Consider the following 22760-nt stretch of genomic DNA (forward strand, 5'->3'; position numbering starts at 1 on the left):
TAGTTTGTGGACAAGGAACAAGAACCTCTCATTACCAAATCATGAAAGGAACAAATAACCCATTATAACACGATAGATTGTATAATGCCTTTCTACTCATCGAAGAAAACACACCCCTGTGAAGAATCTTGTGCTTGAAGTTGGTGGCAATCCCTTTGGTCCAAATATCGCTTCGCTCCAGTTTGCTGGCCCCTGCCTTCAAACCACTCAATAAACTTCCCTAATCCAATAAATGCAATCATCTAGTACCATGTACGAAAAAAAATCAAATGCAATCTAATACCAGAAAAGATAAAGAGACTTCATGCCCAACACAAGATTGTGAACTGAAGCACTCCAAGGCTTCAAATTGTTAGACAATTAGTTCATCAAACACTGAAATAATAATACTGTACAACCAGTAATCCGGTCGCGGTGTGTTTGACGTTGATCAGGTGGCCATGCACCCAATGCCATATCTTGTATTGGGAAACACCAGGAACAAGCCACTGCATACAACTCCCACCATCAACGGGAAACTCTCCATCACCTCATCCATCTCCTTCCTGTGCCCCGGGAACAGACAGTTGGTAACCCTCTGATCGGAGAAGGCGATCGCCGCGAACACCATCACCGACATGAGCGCATGCACCAAGTCGGCAAATCCCATCCGATACCGGTCATCCTTGGGGACCTCGACGCCGAGGCCGGTCTTGAAGAGGGCCAATCCCCTCGGTGTCACGACCCCATAATACACCTTGCCGTCGGGGCTGCGGAAGCTATCGGTGAAGTGGAAGAAGAAGCAAGTGAAGGCGCAGAGGCCGAGGAGGGCGTTGATCATGGTGGTGCTGACAGGGGAGCAGGACCCGTCGCCGGAGACCGAGGGGAGGAGCATCTCAAAGGTGAGGAGAGTGCCAGTTGGAAGGAAGTTGACCAGCATCGAAGTCTTGGAGAGGGTGTTCTGGACTCCCTTGGCCACGGCTCGCCGCTTCCGGCCACCGTGGACCGTGGATGACCTCGGAGAAATCGGGTACGAGCCTGACCTCGGAGAAATCGGGTACGAGCCTTCGTCTTGAACCTTCACGGAGATCCCCTCGCTTTGATCCATTTCTCAGGCGAGATTTGGAGTCTATAGCGATGGTGGCTGCGAAGAGGGTTGGAGAGAGGGTCCGCGGTCGGCCTTTTTATGTGTGGAAATTTTTCATTCTACCAACGGCCGGCAACCGTTCCCTCCGAATCCTGGAGTTGAGGAACTCCGGTTTTAGCAACCGTAGGGTTAGATTTGGTCCGACCCTCACTCGACCTGTTTGACAGTTGGACGCAGCACCAGTTCCACAGGCATCAAGACCATGGAAAAAATATATTCCGAGCCTCCTGTGTTCCTGTTCTCATTGCACAACAGATTTATATGGAATCCATTCTGTAACATGGAAAAGTAGAGATAAAAGCACCTCAATTTGCCCAAGAGATGAATAAGAATCAATCGAGTGTAACCTTATGTTACAAGGGATTGAAGTTACAGTAACACTAAAACCACTTCGCACCTTCAATGCCAGTAAACAAATTAAGCATTTCGAAAAGTACTACAAGAATGCTGTGTCTTTCCTGCTAGCCAATGCCGATACGATACGCCGGAATCATCGATCCCTAACTTGACTTGGCAAAGCTACCTTGGTATGATTAAAGTAGCCTCATTTCTTATGTCGATCGAGCTTACAAGGTGATCTTGTTCATCTCTCTCTTCAATGCACTGGCCCTCACCAGGCTTCCAATTGTGTTCACTGCAAGCTTAAGATCCTCCATGGGGTTCCCAGGCACGACCCTCTTGTACAAGTAGCTGTCGAATGTCATCTTTTGCACATATTCGTCTGCACACATCTCCACAAAGGCCTCCCTCGCCGAGTTGGAGCGGTAGAAGACCTTCTGCAGCACGTCCAGGACCTTGTAAGTTGGCCAATACATCTGATCAAATTTCTTCAGGTACTTCCTCAAGTCGCTCTCATCAATCATCCGGGTGCCACTTTCTGAGCCTTCCACTATGGCTTCGGCGCACATCCTCCCACTCTTTGCAGCGAAGTAGATCCCCTCGCCGGAGCACTTGGTCACATACCCAGCTGCATCGCCGATGAGTGCCACTCGTCCCAACACCCTGCGCCATTTTACAGATATCCGACGAACTTAAAAAATTTTCAAGTGGAGATGGGCAAATTAGTTGAAACATAAATGGCACGGATGGGAGTGTTGAAGTATCAAGCTTCACTAATGACCATCCTAAAGACCTGTTTCTTGCTTATTATAGAAAATCCATAAGATGCAATGGGAAACTTCCCAACTCCTAAGTGCAGGTTATTTGCCTGCCATTTTTGTTTGCCAAACGGACACAGGGAAATAGTTATCCTTGAACTTCAGTTATGGAAGGAACCAGAGTATATAAAAGACTATGCGTGCGTTCGTGTGTCATGATTAGATCATAAGAAGTGAAATAAATCAGCCAATAAGGGCATAAGAAATTTAAGAAGAACCAAAAGAATTACATATTAATAAAAAACACCAAATTAAGATCTTGTTGAATTTAAAGACAAAATTGCAGGAATCATGAAATGCTGAATTTTATGAATAATGTAATCATTCATTACATTTTCTGTGAGGATTCATACGGTCGTGTGTTTAGTCCCATATTAGTTATTCGCTGGATAGATCTTGAGTACTTAGACATGATTAAGGAACCTAAAGAATACTTTCCAACTAGCTAGTTTGGATGATGTCCTAGATTGTTACAAATAATATCAAAGCGGATCCGACCCATAACCTATGTAGAACAAGGAATACTGCAGCACGAATTCATTAGGGCTGACCACAAGCCGACCGTGGTGTTTGTGATTAGATTTAAATGAATTTGAACCTTTAGCCTGACGAGGATGTCAGAGCTTAAACGAGAAGAGTATGTGAGAACCCGTGCGAGCGTGTGTTTAGTCCCACATTAGTTATTCGTTGAATAAAATTTGGATATTTATACAAAATTAAGAAATCCAAATAATATCTTTCGGCCATTCTTTTTAAGTGAGGTTCACGGATATTAAGAACTCTGTTCCCAGTAATTAAGAAGTCTACCCGATCAACTTACTATATATTTCTTGTTTGACGGGCCAATTAAATTGAAATGAATACTAGCATCAGCCAGCTGCCGTAAAGATCTATATGATTCCACCTCGGGTCTAAAATGAAGTATTATTCCAGCTCAGATCTAAAATGAAGTATTCTCAATGCGGTGTTCAAATGAACTATACTATATATTTATACCTGCGAGGCCGCGGGTGCTCCGGGATTGGGTGTGCCTCCACCCGGATGATCTTCCCACCCTCGATCTTGTCCCTTGCCCGCAGCCTTGTCGCTGCTTGGAACCGCTTGATCTCCCCCTTATGCGTTACCGTCCCTGTCCCCACCGCCACATGGTCGCACTTGGGGAACACCCACCCATAGAAGTCCGGCGAAACGTCGTCCCCGACGTACATCTCCGCCCTCTCCTCGTAGTACTTCATCTTCTCCTCCGGTATCTTCACTCTTTCCTACAGACATCAGATCATGGAATAAACTAACCCCCGTCATAATTTATAACATCCGTCATAACGCTTGTTTAGAAAAAAACATGTAGAAGTTAGCGACGCCGTCGTGTTTCGTTACTTTCCGTCATAACACTCAACAATGACCGTTAGGTTCCGTTAGGGAGGAGCAACGGCCGGGCGTATCGAGAACTTGCCTGGAATGCGATGGCGTAGTCGTAGTCGCCGGCGCCGATGGACTTGGCGACGCGGGAGTTGGCGCCGTCGGCGCCGACGACGGCGTCGACCTCGACTGTCTGGCGATCGCCGGCGGCGGAGGGTCTGCCCCTGTCGTAGAGGTTGTAGTGCAGGCGGTAGGGCCCCTCGCCGGACTCCGGCGGGTCGAGGTGGAGGAAGAGGCCATTGATGACTTGGGCGCCGGCTTCGGCGGCGCGGTCGCGGAGGTAGGCGTCGAGGACCTCGCGGCGGACCATGCCGATGAACTCGTGGGGCTTGAGGGTGCGGCCGATGTCGACGGCGACGTTGGAGGGGGAGATCATCTTCATCTTGGTGACTCGCCGGTCGATCAGCTCGAGGGGGAGGTCGAATTCTTCCACCATGCAGAGGGGGATCGCGCCGCCGCAGGGCTTGCAGTTGTCGAGCTTGCGCTCGATGAGGATCGTTTCCACGCCGCCCTTGGCGAGGCTCTCGGCGGCGGCACCGCCAGCCGGGCCGCCTCCCACCACCGCCACGCGGAGGGGGCGGCCGGGGAGGCGGGGGCTGGACTTGGCGGCGCAGATCTGCAGGCGGCGACGGGAGGAAACGGCATTTCGGGACGTCGGCATGCAGTTATCGGAAGGTGATCGACGGAGGCCGACGAAGGGTAGGAGGGGGGAATCTTGCCGGCGGGCGGCGGCGGTGGGAGAGGAGAGGGAAGCCATGTCGGGGATTGGGGGATTTTTCAAATCTGGCAGTGAGGTTTTAATTTGGGGGTTTGGATAGGGCCGGGGAGATTGTGTGCTTTCGCCGTTGGATCGGAGTGGTTGGAGGGGTGTGATTTGATATGGATGAGGTTTTGGATTTTTTTGATTTTTATAAAGCATTTATATATTTATAATGTCCTTTATTTATTTATTTATTTAAGTGGATGACATTTAGAAACGTAGCATGTGAATTGTCGACAGAATCCAGCAGCAAATCAAACTTTGCCACGTCTCCTCGTACAAAATGTTGTCGGATACAAGCACCATCAGTTGATAGATTTCTTTTTTTCGCGCAAATTACACCCACCTCAAGTAATTGCAGATTTCACCTAAAAAATATATATTTCACCATCTAATTTTTATTATGCGCATAACATATAACTTTCTGCCCTTATTCTTTTATTAAATAAGCAAATGAAGTTATTACTCTCTAACCTATTTAACTTTTAAAATATTTTAATTAATTTTAGAGAAAGTTAAAAAAAATAAAGTATTCTAAATCAGCTAACTTAACCTTAAGTCTTTTTAAGATTAATTTGATCATTTTAACCATGCTCCAAATCAGCAAAGATATTTTAAGACTCAAGAAGGTTAGAACGATGATATTGGCAAGGCCGGTTAACTTATTTAGAAGATAGATAACCATATGGGATTATAAGTTATGCACATAGCTAAAATTAGGTAGTGTTAGCTAAAGTTAGGTAGTGTAACGTACATTTTCCAAATGCTTAGGTTGGAAATTTGTCGGCCCTTGCTTTGGACCCAAACTTCAAACTTCAAAGTTTTTGAACAAGGTCAGGCCCGAGCATGAACCCGAACTTGGCCAAACCAGAAACGAGGTTAGATCATGCATTAGAAATCAATTTGAATTTACTACTATATATGTTCTATCCACCAACCATTTTTTCAATCTTTCAAGTTAACTGTCTTGTGATGAACTGGGGCTTGTCTCGGTCACCACCCCTTTGCTTGGCAATTAGGACTACTGGGTTCAAGTCTTCGATGGTGCATCTAGATATTGAGAATTAGATAATTATAGCACAGATGTGTCTCCCTTTCTTCCTCTTAATGAAATAAGGTTGGGTCCTCCTATCTTTTCGTAGAAATGTTAGTGTTAACACTAGAATTCTTTGTACGTTTCCTTGCTTTGGATTAAATATATGTGATGACTCGAGCTTGTAGGTCAAGCGCACAAAATTTAGTCGTCTACAATATTTGATCAGCCATGGAGAGAGCATGCAGGTCATCAAGGAAATCCATTAGGCCAACTCCTCACGAGCCGTTAAACCAAGACATTGGAATTTCTCATGTTAGGAACTGGTTGTAGGTTGAAGTAGGTCCGCTGGTTGGTGCATCCAACTTTTCTAACTCCACTTGTCATCATCTCGCAATGGTCTTCACATAAAATCTCATCCCCAGCAAAGTACAAGCGATCTCACCAATTTTACCTGCTTCCCACCTCTCAGAACTCCCAAGAGTCTCAACTGCTCAGGTTCTCATCATAATCCTAATAGCACTCTGGTAGTTCTCCTGCACATTTAAATTGAACCAGTCCCTTCCAAAGCCTATCAAACTTGCCTTTTAACCAGAACCTGGTTCCTGTAGAAGCCATTGCGATGGAGCAAAAGAATGTGAAGCTAGCCATGGCCATGGCTTGGTTAGTAGTCTTCGGTCTTGCAAACAAGAGATGTTCCTGCGCAGTCGTGCAGTTCATCTTTGGAGACTCCTTGTCTGATAACGGGAACAACAATTACCTAACCAAGAGCTTGGCTCGGGCAGCACTGCCGTGGTATGGGATCGACTTTGGGAGTGGACTGCCAAACGGGAGATTCTGCAATGGTCGCACTGTTGCTGACATAGTGGGTAATTCTTTTATCCCTCCATGTAATCAATGACAAAGTTTGTTTCTCGTCATACGAACTGATGCTATCTAGTTTCCAGGAGACAAGATGGGCCTCCCAAGGCCACCAGCATTTCTAGACCCCTCCCTAGATGAGGATATGATACTTGAGAACGGAGTGAATTATGCATCTGGTGGTGGTGGAATTCTGAATGAAACCTCTTCATTGTTTGTAAGTTGAATTCACCCATGCAACCTGGGAATCACTTTGCTTTCCATCTCCATGAAGGACTAACAGTGGTTCTATGGGATCTTATGCGATCCAGATACAGAGGTTCTCCCTCTACAAGCAAATTGAACTGTTCCAAGGAACCCAAGAGCTGATAAGGATGAAGATTGGTCGTGAGGCTGCCGACGAATTCTTCAGAGAAGCTCGTTATGTGGTCGCACTGGGAAGCAATGACTTCATCAACAACTACCTCCTCCCTTTGTACAGTGACTCATGGACCTACAATGGAGAAACCTTCGTTAGCTACCTCATAAGTACACTGGACGCACAGCTCAGAGTAAGATCCCAGAACTTCTTAGACTGCATTCTACTCTGGGGCTTCTATGACACCAAGTAGCTAATTTGCTCCCTTTTTTTTTCATCCTTTACCTCCCTGGATCTGTCAATATACAGCTCTTGCATAAGTTAGGGGCTCGGCAGCTGACGTTCTTCGGCCTGGGACCTATGGGCTGCATTCCCTTGCAGCGATTCATGACTTCCTCTGGGGGTTGTCAGAAGTCGACGAACAAACTTGCTATGGCCTTCAACAAGCAAGCAACCCAGGTCTTAGAGAACATATCAAGCAGCCTTCCTAATGCGACCTTCAGATTTGGAGATGCATATGATTTTTTCCAGGATCTCATCGATCGGCCTCACATGCATGGTGAGTCCACCTTGCAGGCTTTTTGTGGGCACAGATTATGTTGTTTGGCTTCTGCTTTCTTCTTGCTTTTTGGTTTCGGTGATCACTCTGTTTGGATGATGGCAGGCTTTAACAACTCGGCTGGCCCATGTTGCTCCTTGGGACGGATTCGACCTACTCTCACTTGCACTCCTTTATCAACTCTGTGCAAAGACAGAAGCGAGTATGTGTTTTGGGATGAGTATCACCCGACAGACAGGGCTAATGAGTTGATCGCAAATGAGATCTTTAGAAAGCTTGGGTATAAGACAATCAATGAAACGGGGCCCACCAATGGAACAGTGCCAACCAATGGAACAGTGCCAACCAATGGAACAGTGCCCACCAATGGAACAGTGCCAACCAATGGAACAGTGCCAACCAATTAGTAATATCTGCTTAATACTTGCTCCTTATGTAACTTTTGCCATTGTAGCAAAGCAGCTGTTGTAATTACTAGAAAATTTTCATATCATACAAAGGTTTCTTGTCTTCCTTTCCTTTCCTTTTTTTTTTTCCCTCCATGTGGAGAAACTGTGTACTGATTTTTACTTTTGCAATTTTGTATGAAGCATCCAATTCTAAAAAGAGCATCTACGGTAAAAATAGAAAAGAGGCCAAGCATGTTTATAGAGATGCTAGTAGTGCCGTGGATTGGATAGCCTCATATGTAGCTGACCACTCCGAAAAAGCCCTGTGGGTGAAGGAGAGGGAGTAGTCTAGAACACTCCAAAACTTGTTGTTTTTTGACTTTTTTTTGGATGTATCAATACTAGAAATGTATGAATTATCTATTGCAACAAGAAAAAAAAAAAAAAATCCAATGGTGAACATGGAACTCTAATGGTGAAAATTAGGTGGTAGTTGGCACAGCTTCAACAACAAGAAAATGGGCAATTGCGCACACGTTCTCTTCATAAACCTTCATTCATTAATTGTTTTATCTATGCTTAGTCATTTAGAGGATGAGAAAAGGAAATCAAAAAGTGGGTAGGATTTTTTTTTTTTTTTTTTTGATGAATGGTGGAATTCTAATTGTAGCATTTCCTCCTTGTTCATTAATTATTTGCTCTGAACACAGACAGACCGGCTAATTTCATGTACTTTATAATTTTATTTCTGATTTGTCTTGTTTTCCTTCTATGCTTCTCTCTTTATACCTATTTAAGATATAAATCTTGTTTGCCAATGCAACAGGAGGAGACTACTAAGTCAGGCTAATCCTCTCAAATTGTGCATGCCTGTTAGAAAACAGTGATCCTAATCTCGACAAGATTTTATCTTCTCATTTAAATGTTCCAGTTTTTGGCAGTAAGACCTCCTTAGGCTTCTCATTTTCCATGCCTGTAAAGCACTAATTCTCACAGAGTCCTAGAAGTTGTATATTTTACTAGGCCTTCTTTTAAGCAAAATCTTTTTCGAAGCCTTTGGTTGATCAAGTCTGTTATTGGATACTCTTACAAAAAAGATGAAGCTGCTCAAAACTTAGATAACCAATGGCAAAATAATCAGGGGCAGCCCAATGCATTTGGGGGCCTAAGGCGAACTCGCTAAGAGAGGCCTTTTTAAAAAAAAAATGATAAAAAAAATTTAATAAGGGTAAAATACTCTAAAAATTTATTTAAAAATAATTCGTCTATCAAACAAAGCAATTAAGATAATCACTACAAACAAATCAAAATATAAAAGAGTTAAAAATGATAAAACTTGATAATGTCAAGAAAAACGAACTCAAGTTCCAACAAAGCAGGGCCGAACTTGACAGTGAGAAGCGGTGCCGGAGACTGATGGATGGAGTTGGAGAAGAGGCCGAAGACGCAACCGTCGAGATTCAAGAACGCCCAAGATGCAAACTATCCAAAAACAATAAGATGCAACCAACAATCAAAATTAGAAGAGAACAATGAGAGGTTCGATGATAGAATACGCCATGAGAGCTTATTTGACAGACAAAGCACTCGTTAGCAGCCCTGGCCCAGTCCACTATGCTGCTGTCTTTTTATATCGTTAGCCTAATCTATGTGCTATAATCTTTGGCCCAGTTGGCCCAGACCACTAGCATCACTAAAGGATAAAAGAAGGCGGCGTATTATGCATAAAGAGTTGTTCCAAACATGGATGGAGAGAGAGGCTGCAAACTGTGACAGAATCTACAAACAATCTCCATTACAAATCAGATTTAGATGTAAGATCTTATAAAAAGAAGTTGAGCCCAACTTTAAATGCGATCTTGGTCCTCTTCCCAGGATTACAAGCACTCAAATCCAACACCCTTAAACATAAAATCAGGAAGAAATTTTATGATCCTAACTACTCCCCTGAGTCCCCTCATGGAAGATCTCAAGTTTGCAAGCCCATCTGAGAGTCCGAGGTTATTGAGTGGATTTGAGAATGGAAGATAAAAGGAATTATTTTGGTATTTTGCTTTCTATTTGTTCATAGGCATTTCCTCAAACATCTTTCTTGTCCATCTAGAGAGACTGTGAGAGAGACTGAGAGAGAGACTTACAACTACAGATACTGAGATACAGTGGTAATATACAGACGGAAGAGGCAAACCTCTTGGTCCTCTTCCCAAGATTTATAAGCACTCAAATCCAACACCTTTAAAGTTTAAACATAAAATCAGGAAGAAATTTTGTGATCCTAGCTACTCCCCTGAGTCCCCCCATGGAAGATCTCAAGTTTGCAAGCCCATCTGAGAGTCTGAGACTATTGAGTGGATTTGAGAATGGAAGATAAAAGGAATTATTTTGGTATTTTGCTTTCTATTTTTTCATAGGCATTTCCTCAAACATCTTTCTTGTCCATCTAGAGAGACTGAGAGAGACTTACAAGTGCAGCGGGCTGACGTGAAGAAGACGGGAGTCAGGGACTCAGGGGACGGGAGGGAGGCGAGGAGGTTGCGGGAGATCAAGGTGGGCACGGGCGGTTCTGCGGCCGGGGGATGCCGGGGAGGTGGAGGAGACGACCGCGCCGGCGAGCGGTCGGCGAAGAGCCGAAGACTGAAGCAGATCTGCAGAAGAGGAGGTCAGGAGTCAGGAGGACGATGAGGATTGAGGAGTGGAAGACGATGAGGATTTTCAAGAAAGGGACGATGGGCAATGCCGCGATAGGATTGGGACGGCATCGCGGCGACTCACCCTCAGTGGCTCAATCGTCTTGTCGAGGTAGCCATTGTCTCTGCGCCTCAACCTTTACGGACCACTGCAGCTAGGAGATAGGAGTCACTATCGGGCGGGGCCTTTCTTTGGGCCGGAGCCTTGGGCGACCGCCTAGGGCTTGGGCCGGCCCTTCCAATGCAAGGTTGATTAAGCTTGCAAACTCAAATTAGTCCTACAAGAAACCCAATTAACAAAGAGTGCTGCAACGTTTCCCCAACAACTACCCTGAAAAGGAATCAACCGGGTTTTAAGTGCAATACAGGGTTTCCATTGATAATTTGGTTGCCAATTGTCAACTTTATCCTTGCGGTTCATAGGATTTAGACCATTTCAAGGAGGTTTTGCATGAGAAGAGGCATTTCCATTAACCAAATGTAAAAAAGAAAAAAAAAATTACTTCAGTTTTCAAGTATTTTTCGTGTAAAAAATAATTAGTAAAGCTCGTGCAAATTGTACAGTCTCGATTTAATAAATCAGTGTGCCATTGTTCAGCAATGTCTTAAGCTTTGCCAAAAAAAATCCTATTATATATTTGTTTATCTTAGAAGAGAGAATTAAGACAGTGATATCATATTAGCAAATAGAAATACTAAAAAAAATAAATAAATTCAATGTCATATACTACCTACCTTATATATCATAATAAATTGCTAATACTAGTATTAGGTATGTATGATGCATATGAGTGGATAACTGGATAAGTTTATTTTTCACTTTTTCCATCCTTCATTTTTTTTGTTTAGCCAACTTACAAATATTAAGTTTGACAGCCTTTTCCCAACCATGATGAGAGTTTTTTTTTTTTTCCCTATCAGAATAGCTAGACTTTTTTCTTACACTTTGTTTCAAAAATCAATTAAAATTCTAATCCCATGGGATTTTTAGATAAGCAGGCAATTAGTAAGTATGAATTACAACAAACTCATTTCAAGTGGATAAGACACCACCAATACGATCATCACTGACAAATAATATCGACAAAAATATATTTTTCAAGAACTCTTAAATTTTTAAAAAATATCAAGATACAATCATATATTCGTAGGATCCCAAATTTGTCTCCTTGTCCAACTGCCGCAATTCTAAACGCCAACATACCCTCTTCTCTCTCCACGTTTTCCTCAAGCCTGCTCTCTAATGCAAACAACAGACTGGACTCGTTCTTCCCACTTGGAATCCGCTGTGGCCTCTCGTTCCCCACAATCCTCTGGCTTTCCTTCACCTGTCCCGCAGAAGATCTCGACCGCAAACCGCATGGGCATTCCCTCTCTGTGGACCCACCACAGAGGTATGCCGACTTCTACGTCCCCCTTCCCTCCCCAAATGCACCTACCCCCATCTCCTTCCCTGATTCTGCCTTCCTCTCTGCTCTCTTTAAGTCTCTTTTGCTGTCTTTTGTGAAGATAAACAGCAGGAAGAGAGATGGCATCGCTTGGATCTCTTCCTTTCCTCCTCGAAGTGTCGCGTGGGAGTAATTCTGTTCTCCTTCAGAACAGAGCCGTCTGCCGTGGCTGGCCGTCCGCTGCGGCATTTTGTCGAGCGAGTTCTACGGATGTTGACGGAGGTGCTTGTAAAGTGAGGTTTCTGAGGGTCGGAAAAGGCGAGATTTTGGTGGCCCCTTCATTAGTTAGTGGAAAGAAGGGGCTGCGCGCTATCGGAAAAGGTGGCAGCTTTGAGGGTGAGGAGGGCGGGGATGCTGGTGGTATAAAGGATGGCGATAATGCCCTTCAGGCGACTGCCGATAAGAGAGAGAAGTTTCGAGCGATGCGGAAGAAGCTACTTCAGAAGGTACCTCTCTCTCTCTGCAAGTCATTATGTCACTATAGGAAGGTTCAGAGTTGACTAGTTTTTGGATACATGATGTAGGAGTTTTTGCCCCAATTGAATCTTGATATATGTATATACGTATGTATGTTCGTATGTATGAATCTGCTATAAGTTCAGAACAGACCCTAACCAAAATTATGAAATAGTCTCGTGTATACTGGTTGCAGAGTCTTCGTTTGAGAAAGAAAAAAGAAAGAATTTTGAAGTCAAGATTAGTTGCACTCACCGAGTAAAGCCACACAATGCACTTGCAAGGATGTTGTCTTTAGTCCTACTTCTGTTCAACTCGATTGTGCTACATTTAGAAAAGGAAATTTTTTTAACCAAAATAAGGGGTATGTTTTCTTACTTTTTGTGTACAATCATTGTTAATTATTGTACTATATTGACCATTGAAAGAAGTTATGCATTGTTCTTCATAATTATTGCATAAGAATTAAACTGAGGCTATATCCTTGATATATTTGATTTGCTTCTCTTGTGATTTTAGTTTCAATCAAACTCCTATGTACATAGATGCTCCTGGGTGAGACTTGTAGAACTTTAAGTCTGTGATATCTTTAGAAAAAAATTCCTTACTCAAATATCAGAGTTTGTTATTTATCATTGGATTACTCATCATGTGTTGTTTGAGTTATTGGAGTGAACAGTTCATTATGAACATAACTCACATATCCTGAAAAATCACATATTTTCCTCCCTAACAACAGTTTTGATGTGGTAGCTTTGTCCTTTGTAATGATCACAACTGGTAAATGTTTAGTCGTTGACCAGTTTGTAACCATTTCAGAATTTGTACACCAAGTTTAGTGACAAGAATTTTCAGTTTAAATGTTTTCATAATCAAATTTGCATTAGTAGGATACAAGCTTTAGTCTTAGTGTCATACTAGAAGTATACATACATACATTCATATTATACACCACAAAAAAAAAACATCTGGATGGATATGAATGAAAGAGGTTGGAATAAGTAAACGAGTATCACATGTTGACTTAAACCAAAAAAAAAAAAAATTTGCAGGATGACATATCATATAATAGCATTTTCTTTTGCTTCATTCTAAAAGACTTGCATGCTTGCTCAAATTAGATAGAAAGCAAAAGAGTCGAACAAATTCTTATTTTCATTATTTACAATGTTTAGTCATTGAAAAAAGTACTATTTCTCAAATATGAGTTTTCAGGATTGGTAAACACTTATTGGCACCTCAAAACTGGAGTGGCTCTAATTGGAGATGCTATCATTGGCACTTCAAAAAGTTCAATGTGCTGTCAGCACAGATTTTAAGTGTTCTATCAAATGACACTTCTGTGCAAGTAGGGTTAGAAATAGGTTAGGTTTGGGTGAGGCCACTCCTTGCTAGAGTGCTTAAACTATTTTGTTAGGCTTCAGGGTGGGCTCAACTTGAACTTTTCTGAGAACCAAGGTCCAAACTCGGCCTAAGCCTAATCCCCTTGCACAACTTTAAGCCAAATGAGCTTGGCTATCTCCAATAGCCAGTAAGGTCCATGGGTTTGTGCTGATGGACGAAGCGGGATTGGGGGTAGGTGGAGGGCAGGACATCAGAAGTGGGTTGGGGAGTTATATGATGGAGAAGCAAAACATGTCATTGATGGATGAATGGTTATTAGGGGCTTCACGGAGGAGCTGGAGGGAAGTCAAGGGAATGCATCCCGAGTTAGAGGGATCTGGGAAAGGTGGTGAATTATAAAGGTACTAATTTATCATTTATCTATTTAATGGAAAAATACATCCAGTTTTGACAAAGGAGCAAATGAATCCATAGCTGCGATCTCAATTTTTTACATTGGGAAGAAAGATTCTCTACAGATAAGGATATCTCATTGTTGGTTGTTATTCATAGGCCTAGATCATGCGGAAAACTTGGCTAGTAGACAAGTCAACATTTCTCTCAGTAAAATAAAATATCACCTTTAGAGCATAGGCCCTGAAATGCAACTGAACACCAAAATTATTTTTCATATAGGATGTGACAATTTAGAGCACTGCCTTTTTCATGTTCTAGATTCAAGTAAATTCTGGGAAAACCCCTACTTGGTCATTTATTGCTTTGGCCAACATTTAGCATGATGTCAGCGAGTTTCCAACAAATATATTCATCCAAGTGGTTGCATAAGGGAGATTAAAATGGAACGATAAAGTTTAAGTGCACCACCTAGTAAATTTTTTGCAGTTGCATGAAACTTGATGGAGGCTGTACAGGAATTTTCTGGAAGTAGTTGTTAACAAGATTTTGGAAAGCAGTACCTTCATGGTAACCAATATACTAGTTTAATGGAATTTGATGCTAGCAGTGGCCCGCATTATTTTTTGACAAAAGGCTTTTGTCCATCTGTGTTCCATAAGTAAAATATTTTCTTTACAATGGGAGGGCACGAACCGGCTGAGTTGTTAGAGCTCTCTTGTGTTGATACAAGAGATCCTATTCAGTTGGTCTTCCACCCATTCTAGTTCTCAAGAAAGATAAAATGATGAGACGTTCAGTATACAATATTGATTGAAATTATACAATCCCATAAACTGATTGGACATCGTGGCTTGCATTACAACATTTTACTAGATGTTTTCTGCTATTATTCATCATCCGTTGAAATTTCATCAGTAGTTATTGTTAGATTATGTGGCCATCTAGCATAATTTTTTTGATGCACATAGACTAATGTATGCTATCTAAACATAAACCAGCTTAGCCTTTTTTTCCAACATACAACTAGTGTTAATTCCTTTAGTGTTGCTTAAGCTAATGTTATTATCACTTTTATGTTTGAATGAGCATATATCTTACCTAGTGTCTTACACTGGAACCAATAACGATTTATTTCTCATGTCTAATTCATCTTATTGAACTATGTGATCTACTGTTGCATTTGCATCTTTTTGACTTTCTCAAGCTGTTGCAGGTTGTGGAAAGAAGAAATCTTGTCTCATCTCTAACAAATAGTGAAGTTAAAGAAGAAGAGAACATGGTTTCTTATACTATGAGTGATAAAACCTCAAATCCGAATCTAAGTCCAAGCAGTGGAGGGCCTCCTGGAAGATACAAGGACAGGACTGTTTCTGACAGTTTTTCCCAGTCAAATGAAGCTATGATATCAGAGACTCCATCTGATAGTGTCAATGGAACTTTTCTTAATAAAGAGATGGAATCTGGTAGTAGCACACAAGTGGAACAAGAAGTTGCAGATGCTGTTGGATTAACCAGAGGAGCCAGTCTGGAAACCGCTGGCTCTAAGACTGCATCACAAGTTCTCTTAGAGTCCTCTGGAACATATGATGTGAAAGATGTAAATCTTGAGGATCCATTGGGAGCAAAGCTAGACAGTACAGATGTGGAACATGGTGTGAATCCTGAGGAAGGAAACATGGAACCCCCTCCCTTGGCTGGGACAAATGTCATGAATGTCATAGTGGTAGCAGCAGAATGTGCTCCTTGGTCCAAAACAGGCATTTACATTTAACTTTGGCATTGTATATCTATAATTTCAGTAGCTGTATTCTTACATATCTAATGTTCTGTCCCATTTTCTTATCCTGCAAGCATATGCTCTATAATTTCTCAAATTTTAATTAAGATTATTTTATCAAATTTTTCGTTGAGCTTTCACTAGCACCAATCAAAGTGACTTTATAATTCAAATATGCTATATTGACATTTAGAATTTTCTGTAGGTGGGCTTGGGGATGTTGCTGGAGCTTTGCCAAAGGCTTTGGCTAGGAGAGGCCATCGAGTTATGGTATTTCTTTTTGATTTTATTTCTCAAAAATTGCAGGTTGCAATCTGAATCATTCATGTTTATGATTATAGCTACATTGCGAATAGGTGATACTGATTAGCAAGTTCAGATCAAAATACTGGAATTGCATTTTGGAGACTGGGAGAACTGGGCTTTCTGGTCTTCAAGAAACGCTAAACTATTGAGTTCTGTCAGTGTCAACAAATTAATAGGTTGCACACTTTCTATTTACTCTTTTAGGTTGTGGCACCGAGGTATCGTAACTATGCTGAACCTCACGATACAGGAGTTCGCAAATGCTACAAGGTTAATGGGCAGGTTTGTGGATGTTATATCATCAGTAGCTTGACTAGCAGAACAAGGTAAATGTTTAATTTCATTGTTTCTATGCTATTTGCTGTGCAGGATATGGAAGTAATTTACTTTCAGGCCTACATTGATGGTGTAGATTTTGTGTTCATTGATAATAGCCTCTTTCATCACCACGAGAATAACATTTATGGGGGAGACCGACTGGTAAATTCTCATGAACCTGCGTGCTTTACACTTGTAGAAAGCAATCCTTTCTGTTCATGAGTTCTTTTCCCCCAGTAATCTCAGTAATCTCTCAGTTGAGGTGTGCTATTTTAATATAAATGCCTTTAACCAGTTTTATATTCTGATTATGTTGTGACTTTGGTCTCTACTTGCATACAGGAGATACTAAAACGGATGGTTTTGTTCTGCAAGGCAGCTGTAGAGGTATTCTTCAAGTCCGAACAAACTCATCAAATCAACTGATCGATGCTGATGAAATTTTATAAAATACTCCTAACTGTGAAAATTCATAAGTGTTCTGCACTTGGTAGTATATTTGAAATGCATGCAGGAGGCAAGTCCACTTGTTAAGCATCTGAATGTTATTTTAGTGCTGCCTCAAGATTAGAAATCAAAAGCTCCCAAGAGGCATTGATCTTGAGGCAGGTGTAAATTGACATTTGCTATTGTGGACATTATGTAACAATGCTTTTCTTTTCCTGAATATTATTAATTGTAGCCTAACTCATGAAATTGTCTTATTGAAAATCACGACTTGCAGATTCTTGGTAAATATTTGAAAAAATGCACAGTCTTTATCATAGAAGCCCAACTTTTTTTCCAGTAATTAGGCTGTGAGAGTTGGGTATGCAATCTTTACTTCGAAAGTTGACTCCATACCCCTGCAGATGGAAAGAGGCTTGTTGGTCAAGGGAAATCACTCTATATTCCTTGCAACTAAGAATCACTTAACTCTATCAGAACTTATGAAAAGCCATTATATTTCTTTTGTTTACCCTATTTTCCTTGTTTGCAGATCCTGAATTAGTTTAGGTGTCATCCTTGTCTTCTTGGTGTTTAATCTAAATCCACTCAAAGGTTTTCTATTTTGAGAATTCTTGGAAGCAACCCATGCTTGAACAACCAAACTTTTGCCTCGCCTTTCTAGATGTGTGTTTTCCCTTGTTCTTTTTGTGGTTTTCCTAGTTTTCTCTTTCTACATAGATTTGTGTCTCTATTACGTGCTTAAATTTAAAGTGGCTCGATGAGGTAGAGTCTGAGCTTTTTGAAACATGTTTTTAATTGATTCAAGCTCTTCACATGTTAGGAATATAATGAGTTGTGTAGTCACCTTGCTGAATAATTGTTTTTCTGGTTTCTCTTCACTAAATGGTAGGTCAATTTTCACTCTATATTATCCTTCTAAAAGCTAAACCATGTTTATATATCTCATTCTTTACACATAAAATCATGGGTTACTTCATAATAGGCATTATATGATATCACTATAATGCCATAACTTTCCTCGTCAGAAAAGGTATGCTGTGAACCAGCTAGCTTTACTGTTCCTGTTGGATTATCTTTAAATGTTTCATATAGATGAATATCTATATTAAAGCTAGTATAAATTAAGTTAGGAAATCTTTAGATATTTCCCTTTTTTGATATCTGTGTGAGTCTTATCTCCTCTCACAAGGAGGTGTGCATGTATTAAGAAATCTATTTATTGATTTCTTTAAGTATATCTTACTGTTTCAACTTAATTTTTATGAAGGCCGATGAGTTGTTTTCAGGTTCCTTGGCATGTTCCATGTGGTGGTGTCTGCTATGGAGATGGAAATTTGGTTTTCATTGCAAATGATTGGCACACTGCACTCTTACCAGTTTATCTGAAGGCATACTATCGTGACAATGGCTTGATGAAATTTGCCCGATCTGTTCTGGTGATACACAACATAGCCCACCAGGTTAATCCTCTAATTTCATAGATGTTTTATTTGTCAGTTCTAGTCAGTTGGATATTCAGAATTTGGCATTATATCATTTGACTAGGTTGTGGGTCCTTCCTAATTGATCTTACTCAATTAACTGGTGCATCCTTGATTAGACTTAACATTCCCTTCTGCCAAACTTGCAGCTGTGTCATTTACCTAGTCACCGAATTAATTCATAAACCTGCCTCCAAGGGATGTAACTTTTGAGTTTCAACTATACCAAAAGGTAATCCAATTTATATTGTCTCAATATCTAACATTAGTTGTGCCAAGGAAACTTGATGCAGTCTAACATGACTCATATATCCGAATAGACTAACATAGAAAAGACAGTACATCAAACTAGTTGTTAAAACCGAGACTTCTTGTTTCTTTATCCATAGGCAACTTATTCTTTGAAAACACAACCTTTCTTAGAAGTAAATATGATCTAGAGTTGGATCTGGACTTGATCTTCTCTATTATATGTAAATCTATTTTTGAGCTTATTAAGTTTCTTACTACTTGATCTCATATTGAGCATTTCATATTCCTGGTAGTTGGGATATAGTGCACATGGAGATCTTTCTCCTTGAGGAAGTTGACCTATCCAACAATGGGGTAGCTAGATAGGAGAAGCGAGCAAGGATAAAAATATCTCTCAGACTCATAAAATAATAGGGAAGCAGAAATTTAATTCAACTCAAGATTGCTTTTATAATGACTAGGCACCCCTATGTATAGTTGTAAAATCCTTTGAACCTACCCAGGAATGCATCTGCATTTGTTTCTTGCTAAAAGGGTAAGGGATTCTTACAAATAAGGAAAACAATCATAGAAAAGAATGACCTCTATAATCTGCCAGGATTTGATTTGATACAAATGTGGAACGTCGTTGTAGAAATAATCTCATTTTAATTGAATAGGGTCTCTGATTTATCTTGATGCCATGTCCTTCCAAATCTGCCTAGATTTGATGATATCAGCCTTATTTGATCATATCTCCAACATTTATTTTCCCAATTTACACCAGCCTTCTAAATTGGTTTAAATCCAAACATAATGCCGAATCCCTTTGAACCCGTGGTCAGCCTTTGACATGCACCTGTTCAAATACGTGTTGGCTAGGTCCGCGACACGAGCATCTCAGCGTATTGGATAATTCCTCCAAGCATACTCTTTCCTCCAAGCATACTCTTAATTATCTTGTGGGTTACCAACCTTTTAATTTCATTAGTTATTTACTGAAGGAGAAATTCTTGGAGGGGTTACGGTCTTATAAAAGAATGAGAACTATGAAAGATTAAGCCTTAAACTGTGAGCTTTGTGCTATTTTTGCACTATATATGTATATCTTTCATTGCTAGTTTGTCCCCCAAACCCCCCCACCCACAACACACACTAATGCTTAGGCATCTGAGATGGAAATGATCTGTCAAATTATTGTTAGTTTGGCATACTTGAAACTAAAGAGGACATTCTTTCCAAGGATCCTTCTAAGGTATTTATGTTCCATATACATTCTGAGATAGTATTGATATTATATTCATATTGGGGCATTCTAGCTATATGCGATAAGCCAGGGAGTCTTATTCGTTCAGATTCTAATCCTGATTTGTCATCCAGGGTCGTGGTCCTGTAGGAGATTTCTTCCATATAGATTTGCCCGATTACTACATGGACCTTTTTAAACTGCATGACCCAATCGGAGGTGATCACTTCAATTTATTTGCTGCTGGCTTGAAGACTGCCGACCGTGTGGTTACTGTAAGCCATGGTTATGCATGGGAGCTGAAAACATCAGAAGGTGGTTGGGGCCTGCACGAGATCATAAACCAGAACCACTGGAAATTCCAAGGCATTGTAAATGGGATTGATACAAAGGAATGGAATCCTGAGTTCGATGTGCAACTCAGATCTGATGGCTACACTAACTATTCTTTGGCAACTCTACAAACAGGCAAGCCCCAATGCAAGGCTGCCCTGCAACAAGAGCTTGGCCTGCCGGTCCGTGATAATGTTCCCATCCTTGCTTTCATTGGGAGGTTAGATCACCAGAAAGGCGTGGACCTCATTGCAGAGGCCATCCCTTGGATTGTTGGTCAGGATGTGCAGTTAGTCATGTTGGGTGCTGGGAGGCCAGACCTCGAGGATATGCTGCGGAGGTTTGAGAGTCAGTACCATGACAAGGTCAGGGGATGGGTAGGGTTCTCCGTGAAGATGGCGCACCGAATTACAGCAGGTGCAGACATTTTGCTTATGCCATCAAGGTTTGAGCCTTGTGGGCTGAACCAGCTGTATGCTATGATGTATGGTACAATTCCAGTGGTGCATGCGGTCGGTGGCCTTAGAGACACCGTCATACAGTTTGATCCTTACAAGGAGAGTGGCTATGGGTGGACTTTTGATCGGGCAGAGGCACACAAACTGAAGGATGCATTGGGTAACTGTTTGAACACGTACTGGAATTATAAGGAAAGTTGGAGAGGACTTCAAATTCGAGGGATGATGCAAGACCTTAGCTGGGATAATGCTGCTCAACGCTATGAGGAAGTCCTTGTTGCAGCAAAGTATCAATGGTGATGCTTCAGAACATGTTAGCAGATTGGTCAGGAGTGATATTTCATTCTGCAGCCATGTGAGCTCTGAATTTCAGCTGTTTGAGGCTACTGGCAGCACACAGCTACAAGAGACTATTCGATGTTCCTGTGTCAGCAAGTGCTAATTTTCTTTCACATAGGAAGGAGGAAAGTATTGCCAAATGTTGAGGTCTGATTTAGTACATTATTCTCTCTTGCTTCGTTAATTTAATTGAGTTCTCCTTAATGATTTTGTACTGGAGAATTTGTGCAGTAGATGGTAAAAACCACTGCTTAACCTCCTCTCTGGACTAATTTTTGAAGTGAATCATCTCAATAAAACATGAAGTCAACTGTCTCCTCTGTATATCAACATGAAAAATTACCTTTGCTTTCCTTTTTCTTCATTCTGGAAAATCTTAGAGCTGACCTTGAGCTGGTAAAGAAACCACTAGCCAGAGTTTTTATTTTGCCTTGCCATGCATTCCTAGGCAATGGAATAAATGGGAGGATAGGTTCTGTTCTAAGGTGACAGCTATATTGGGTTCTGATACTGGGGAGATCAACATGTAAAAGAGGGTGGGTAAAAGGGAAGAAGATTTTTCCAAAACTGTGGTAAGTGAATTAATAGCTAAATGTACATACTCATATAGGTGAAAACTGCTTACATGCAGTGTTAACCTTATTCTGCTCCCCTTAAACCTGGACCCTGTGTGAACTTGATGCTTGGGATGTGTTCGCAGGGGGCTGCTTGATGCTCATGCTTTATGTAGGTGGCCTTCTACATGCACGAGTCCTGCTAGATTCAATGGTAAGTCTGAGCAAGCATGGGGAGAATGCTGATGAGTGCCTGACGACAAGGTTGAAAGAGATATATTATTAGATTACCACCTCAAGATTAAGCAAGAGGCAGGGTCTTCTACATGTGCCTTCTTTGGATTTAATGGTAAAGCAAGCATTTGGTATTGCCTAATATATATGGTCCTCACAGTGTATTTTTCGTTCATTTTTAACCATGAAATAGACATGGAGCCTTTGAAAGTGCATGTGGAAGGCTCCCAATTGCATATAGCTGCTTCACAGCCATAATAATCACTTTATACAATTGTCCTCATCCAAATTTACACTGTTGTTGCAGAATGAGATGCGGCCAATCTGTCAATAGGGAAAAGGGTAGCACCATGACATGTACCATTTTTTTGTAGCATCATTTTAAGTGTCAGGAAGGTCGGCCATTTATAAAACTGCAACTTCCGTTATAAGAGGAATATTATAGAACAAAATTTTAACAGAGAATTTTGTAATGTATTTCATTTTTTCTGTAGTCCTTACTGGAGTTTATCTGACCATAGGTCTTGTTTTAGTGCATGTATAGATATTCTGAAAGCATTAAAAGATTTGCAAAACAAAATCCATTCAAGGGGAGCTAGTGATGACTATGCCCCTAAGGATCTGTTCATGGACAATTCCAAAGTTTTGAAGCAAAAAATTGTTTGTCTGCATCTACTATATCAAGGTAGTCCAATTCCGATAGCTTGTGAAGCCATATCCTCGTATCTCTAAGTGCACCCCCAGAATTGGGAGTACGTCTACATTCAAATACCATCATTTTGGTTTCAGTAACTATCTAGCTTATAAATGGTGACTTGAAAAGTATTTTTGTTTATTTATTTATTTTTCTTGTGTCGCTTTCTTGGGGAAAAAAACTCAACAAAAAGCTTTTGTTGCAGCGATGAATTTTTTTTTTTTTTTCCAACTTGCTGATAAATCTCCTTCTCAAGCACATATTTTGAACCAAGTTGTTTTTTTCGCTTGCTCAACCGCACAGCTTTGTGCTTACAATGCCTATTTAGGCATTGAGGTCATCATTC

At 41.1% G+C, this 22760-nt stretch overlaps 4 protein-coding genes across 8 annotated transcripts; 2 read left to right on the top strand and 2 right to left on the bottom strand.

The window, feature by feature from the left end:
• Positions 1-253: 253 nt before the first annotated feature.
• Positions 254-1225, bottom strand: LOC103716395 (protein DMP9-like). The gene has a single exon (XM_008804371.4). It carries the CDS (start codon positions 1085-1087, stop codon positions 431-433), a length of 657 nt encoding a protein of 218 aa, XP_008802593.1. The 5' UTR covers positions 1088-1225; the 3' UTR covers positions 254-430.
• Positions 1226-1415: 190 nt separating this feature from the next.
• LOC103716420 (Pyridine nucleotide-disulfide oxidoreductase family protein) lies at positions 1416-5983 on the bottom strand. The gene is made up of 3 exons (XM_039134316.3): positions 3737-5983; positions 3280-3545; positions 1416-2128 (listed from the first exon to the last, which is right to left on the bottom strand). Exons 1-3 carry the CDS (start codon positions 4619-4621, stop codon positions 1693-1695), a joined length of 1587 nt encoding a protein of 528 aa, XP_038990244.2. The 5' UTR covers positions 4622-5983; the 3' UTR covers positions 1416-1692.
• Positions 5984-6117: 134 nt separating this feature from the next.
• LOC103716394 (GDSL-like Lipase/Acylhydrolase superfamily protein) lies at positions 6118-7879 on the top strand. 2 transcript variants are annotated; one of them, XM_008804370.5, is made up of 5 exons: positions 6118-6364; positions 6443-6573; positions 6668-6907; positions 7024-7273; positions 7379-7879. In XM_008804370.5, the coding sequence occupies exons 1-5, from the start codon at positions 6118-6120 to the stop codon at positions 7678-7680; spliced, it is 1170 nt and encodes a 389-aa protein (XP_008802592.3). In that variant the 3' UTR covers positions 7681-7879. The 2 variants fall into 2 exon arrangements, with proteins under 2 accessions (XP_008802592.3, XP_026664006.3); XM_026808205.3 differs by having other exon boundaries at positions 7024-7786.
• Positions 7880-11512: 3633 nt separating this feature from the next.
• On the top strand, positions 11513-22298 carry LOC103716393 (granule-bound starch synthase 2, chloroplastic/amyloplastic-like). Of its 4 annotated transcripts, XR_015973528.1 has the most exons (10): positions 11513-12243; positions 15207-15750; positions 15976-16040; positions 16281-16358; positions 16446-16556; positions 16737-16781; positions 18131-18304; positions 19937-21079; positions 21633-21835; positions 22028-22298. XR_015973528.1 is itself a non-coding variant. In XM_088711517.2 (9 exons), exons 2-9 carry the CDS (start codon positions 11878-11880, stop codon positions 20891-20893), a joined length of 2340 nt encoding a protein of 779 aa, XP_088567643.1. In that variant the 5' UTR covers positions 11513-11743; positions 11859-11877; the 3' UTR covers positions 20894-21256. The 4 variants fall into 4 exon arrangements, 3 of the variants coding, with proteins under 3 accessions (XP_088567643.1, XP_008802589.3, XP_088567644.1); XM_088711517.2 differs by lacking the exons at positions 21633-21835; positions 22028-22298 and having other exon boundaries at positions 11513-11743; positions 11859-12243; positions 19937-21256; XM_008804367.5 differs by lacking the exons at positions 21633-21835; positions 22028-22298 and having other exon boundaries at positions 19937-21256.
• The last annotated feature ends 462 nt before the right edge of the window (positions 22299-22760 follow it).

The sequence above is a fragment of the Phoenix dactylifera genome, chromosome 15 (genome assembly GCF_051530095.1).
Source record: "Phoenix dactylifera cultivar Ajwa chromosome 15, Ajwa_hap1_PhDact_Kaust_v1.1, whole genome shotgun sequence".
In the NCBI taxonomy this organism is placed as follows: Eukaryota; Viridiplantae; Streptophyta; class Magnoliopsida; order Arecales; family Arecaceae; genus Phoenix; species Phoenix dactylifera.

What these genes read in the sequence shown, in the direction of transcription:
- LOC103716395 (XM_008804371.4), bottom strand. Translation starts at nt 1,087, where the DNA reads ATGGATCAAAGCGAGGGGATCTCCGTGAAGGTTCAAGACGAAGGCTCG.
- LOC103716420 (XM_039134316.3), bottom strand. Translation starts at nt 4,621, where the DNA reads ATGCTTTATAAAAATCAAAAAAATCCAAAACCTCATCCATATCAAATC. An exon ending in ACTACGCCATCGCATTCCAG is followed by an intron (nt 3,546 to 3,736) that starts GCAAGTTCTCGA and finishes TGATGTCTGTAG; the next exon opens with GAAAGAGTGAAGATACCGGA. An exon ending in GAGCACCCGCGGCCTCGCAG is followed by an intron (nt 2,129 to 3,279) that starts GTATAAATATAT and finishes AAAATGGCGCAG; the next exon opens with GGTGTTGGGACGAGTGGCAC.
- LOC103716394 (XM_026808205.3), top strand. Translation starts at nt 6,118, where the DNA reads ATGGAGCAAAAGAATGTGAAGCTAGCCATGGCCATGGCTTGGTTAGTA. An exon ending in CACTGTTGCTGACATAGTGG is followed by an intron (nt 6,365 to 6,442) that starts GTAATTCTTTTA and finishes TCTAGTTTCCAG; the next exon opens with GAGACAAGATGGGCCTCCCA. An exon ending in ATGAAACCTCTTCATTGTTT is followed by an intron (nt 6,574 to 6,667) that starts GTAAGTTGAATT and finishes TATGCGATCCAG; the next exon opens with ATACAGAGGTTCTCCCTCTA.
- LOC103716393 (XM_008804367.5), top strand. Translation starts at nt 11,878, where the DNA reads ATGGCATCGCTTGGATCTCTTCCTTTCCTCCTCGAAGTGTCGCGTGGG. An exon ending in GGAGAGGCCATCGAGTTATG is followed by an intron (nt 16,041 to 16,280) that starts GTATTTCTTTTT and finishes TTACTCTTTTAG; the next exon opens with GTTGTGGCACCGAGGTATCG. An exon ending in TACACAACATAGCCCACCAG is followed by an intron (nt 18,305 to 19,936) that starts GTTAATCCTCTA and finishes TTTGTCATCCAG; the next exon opens with GGTCGTGGTCCTGTAGGAGA.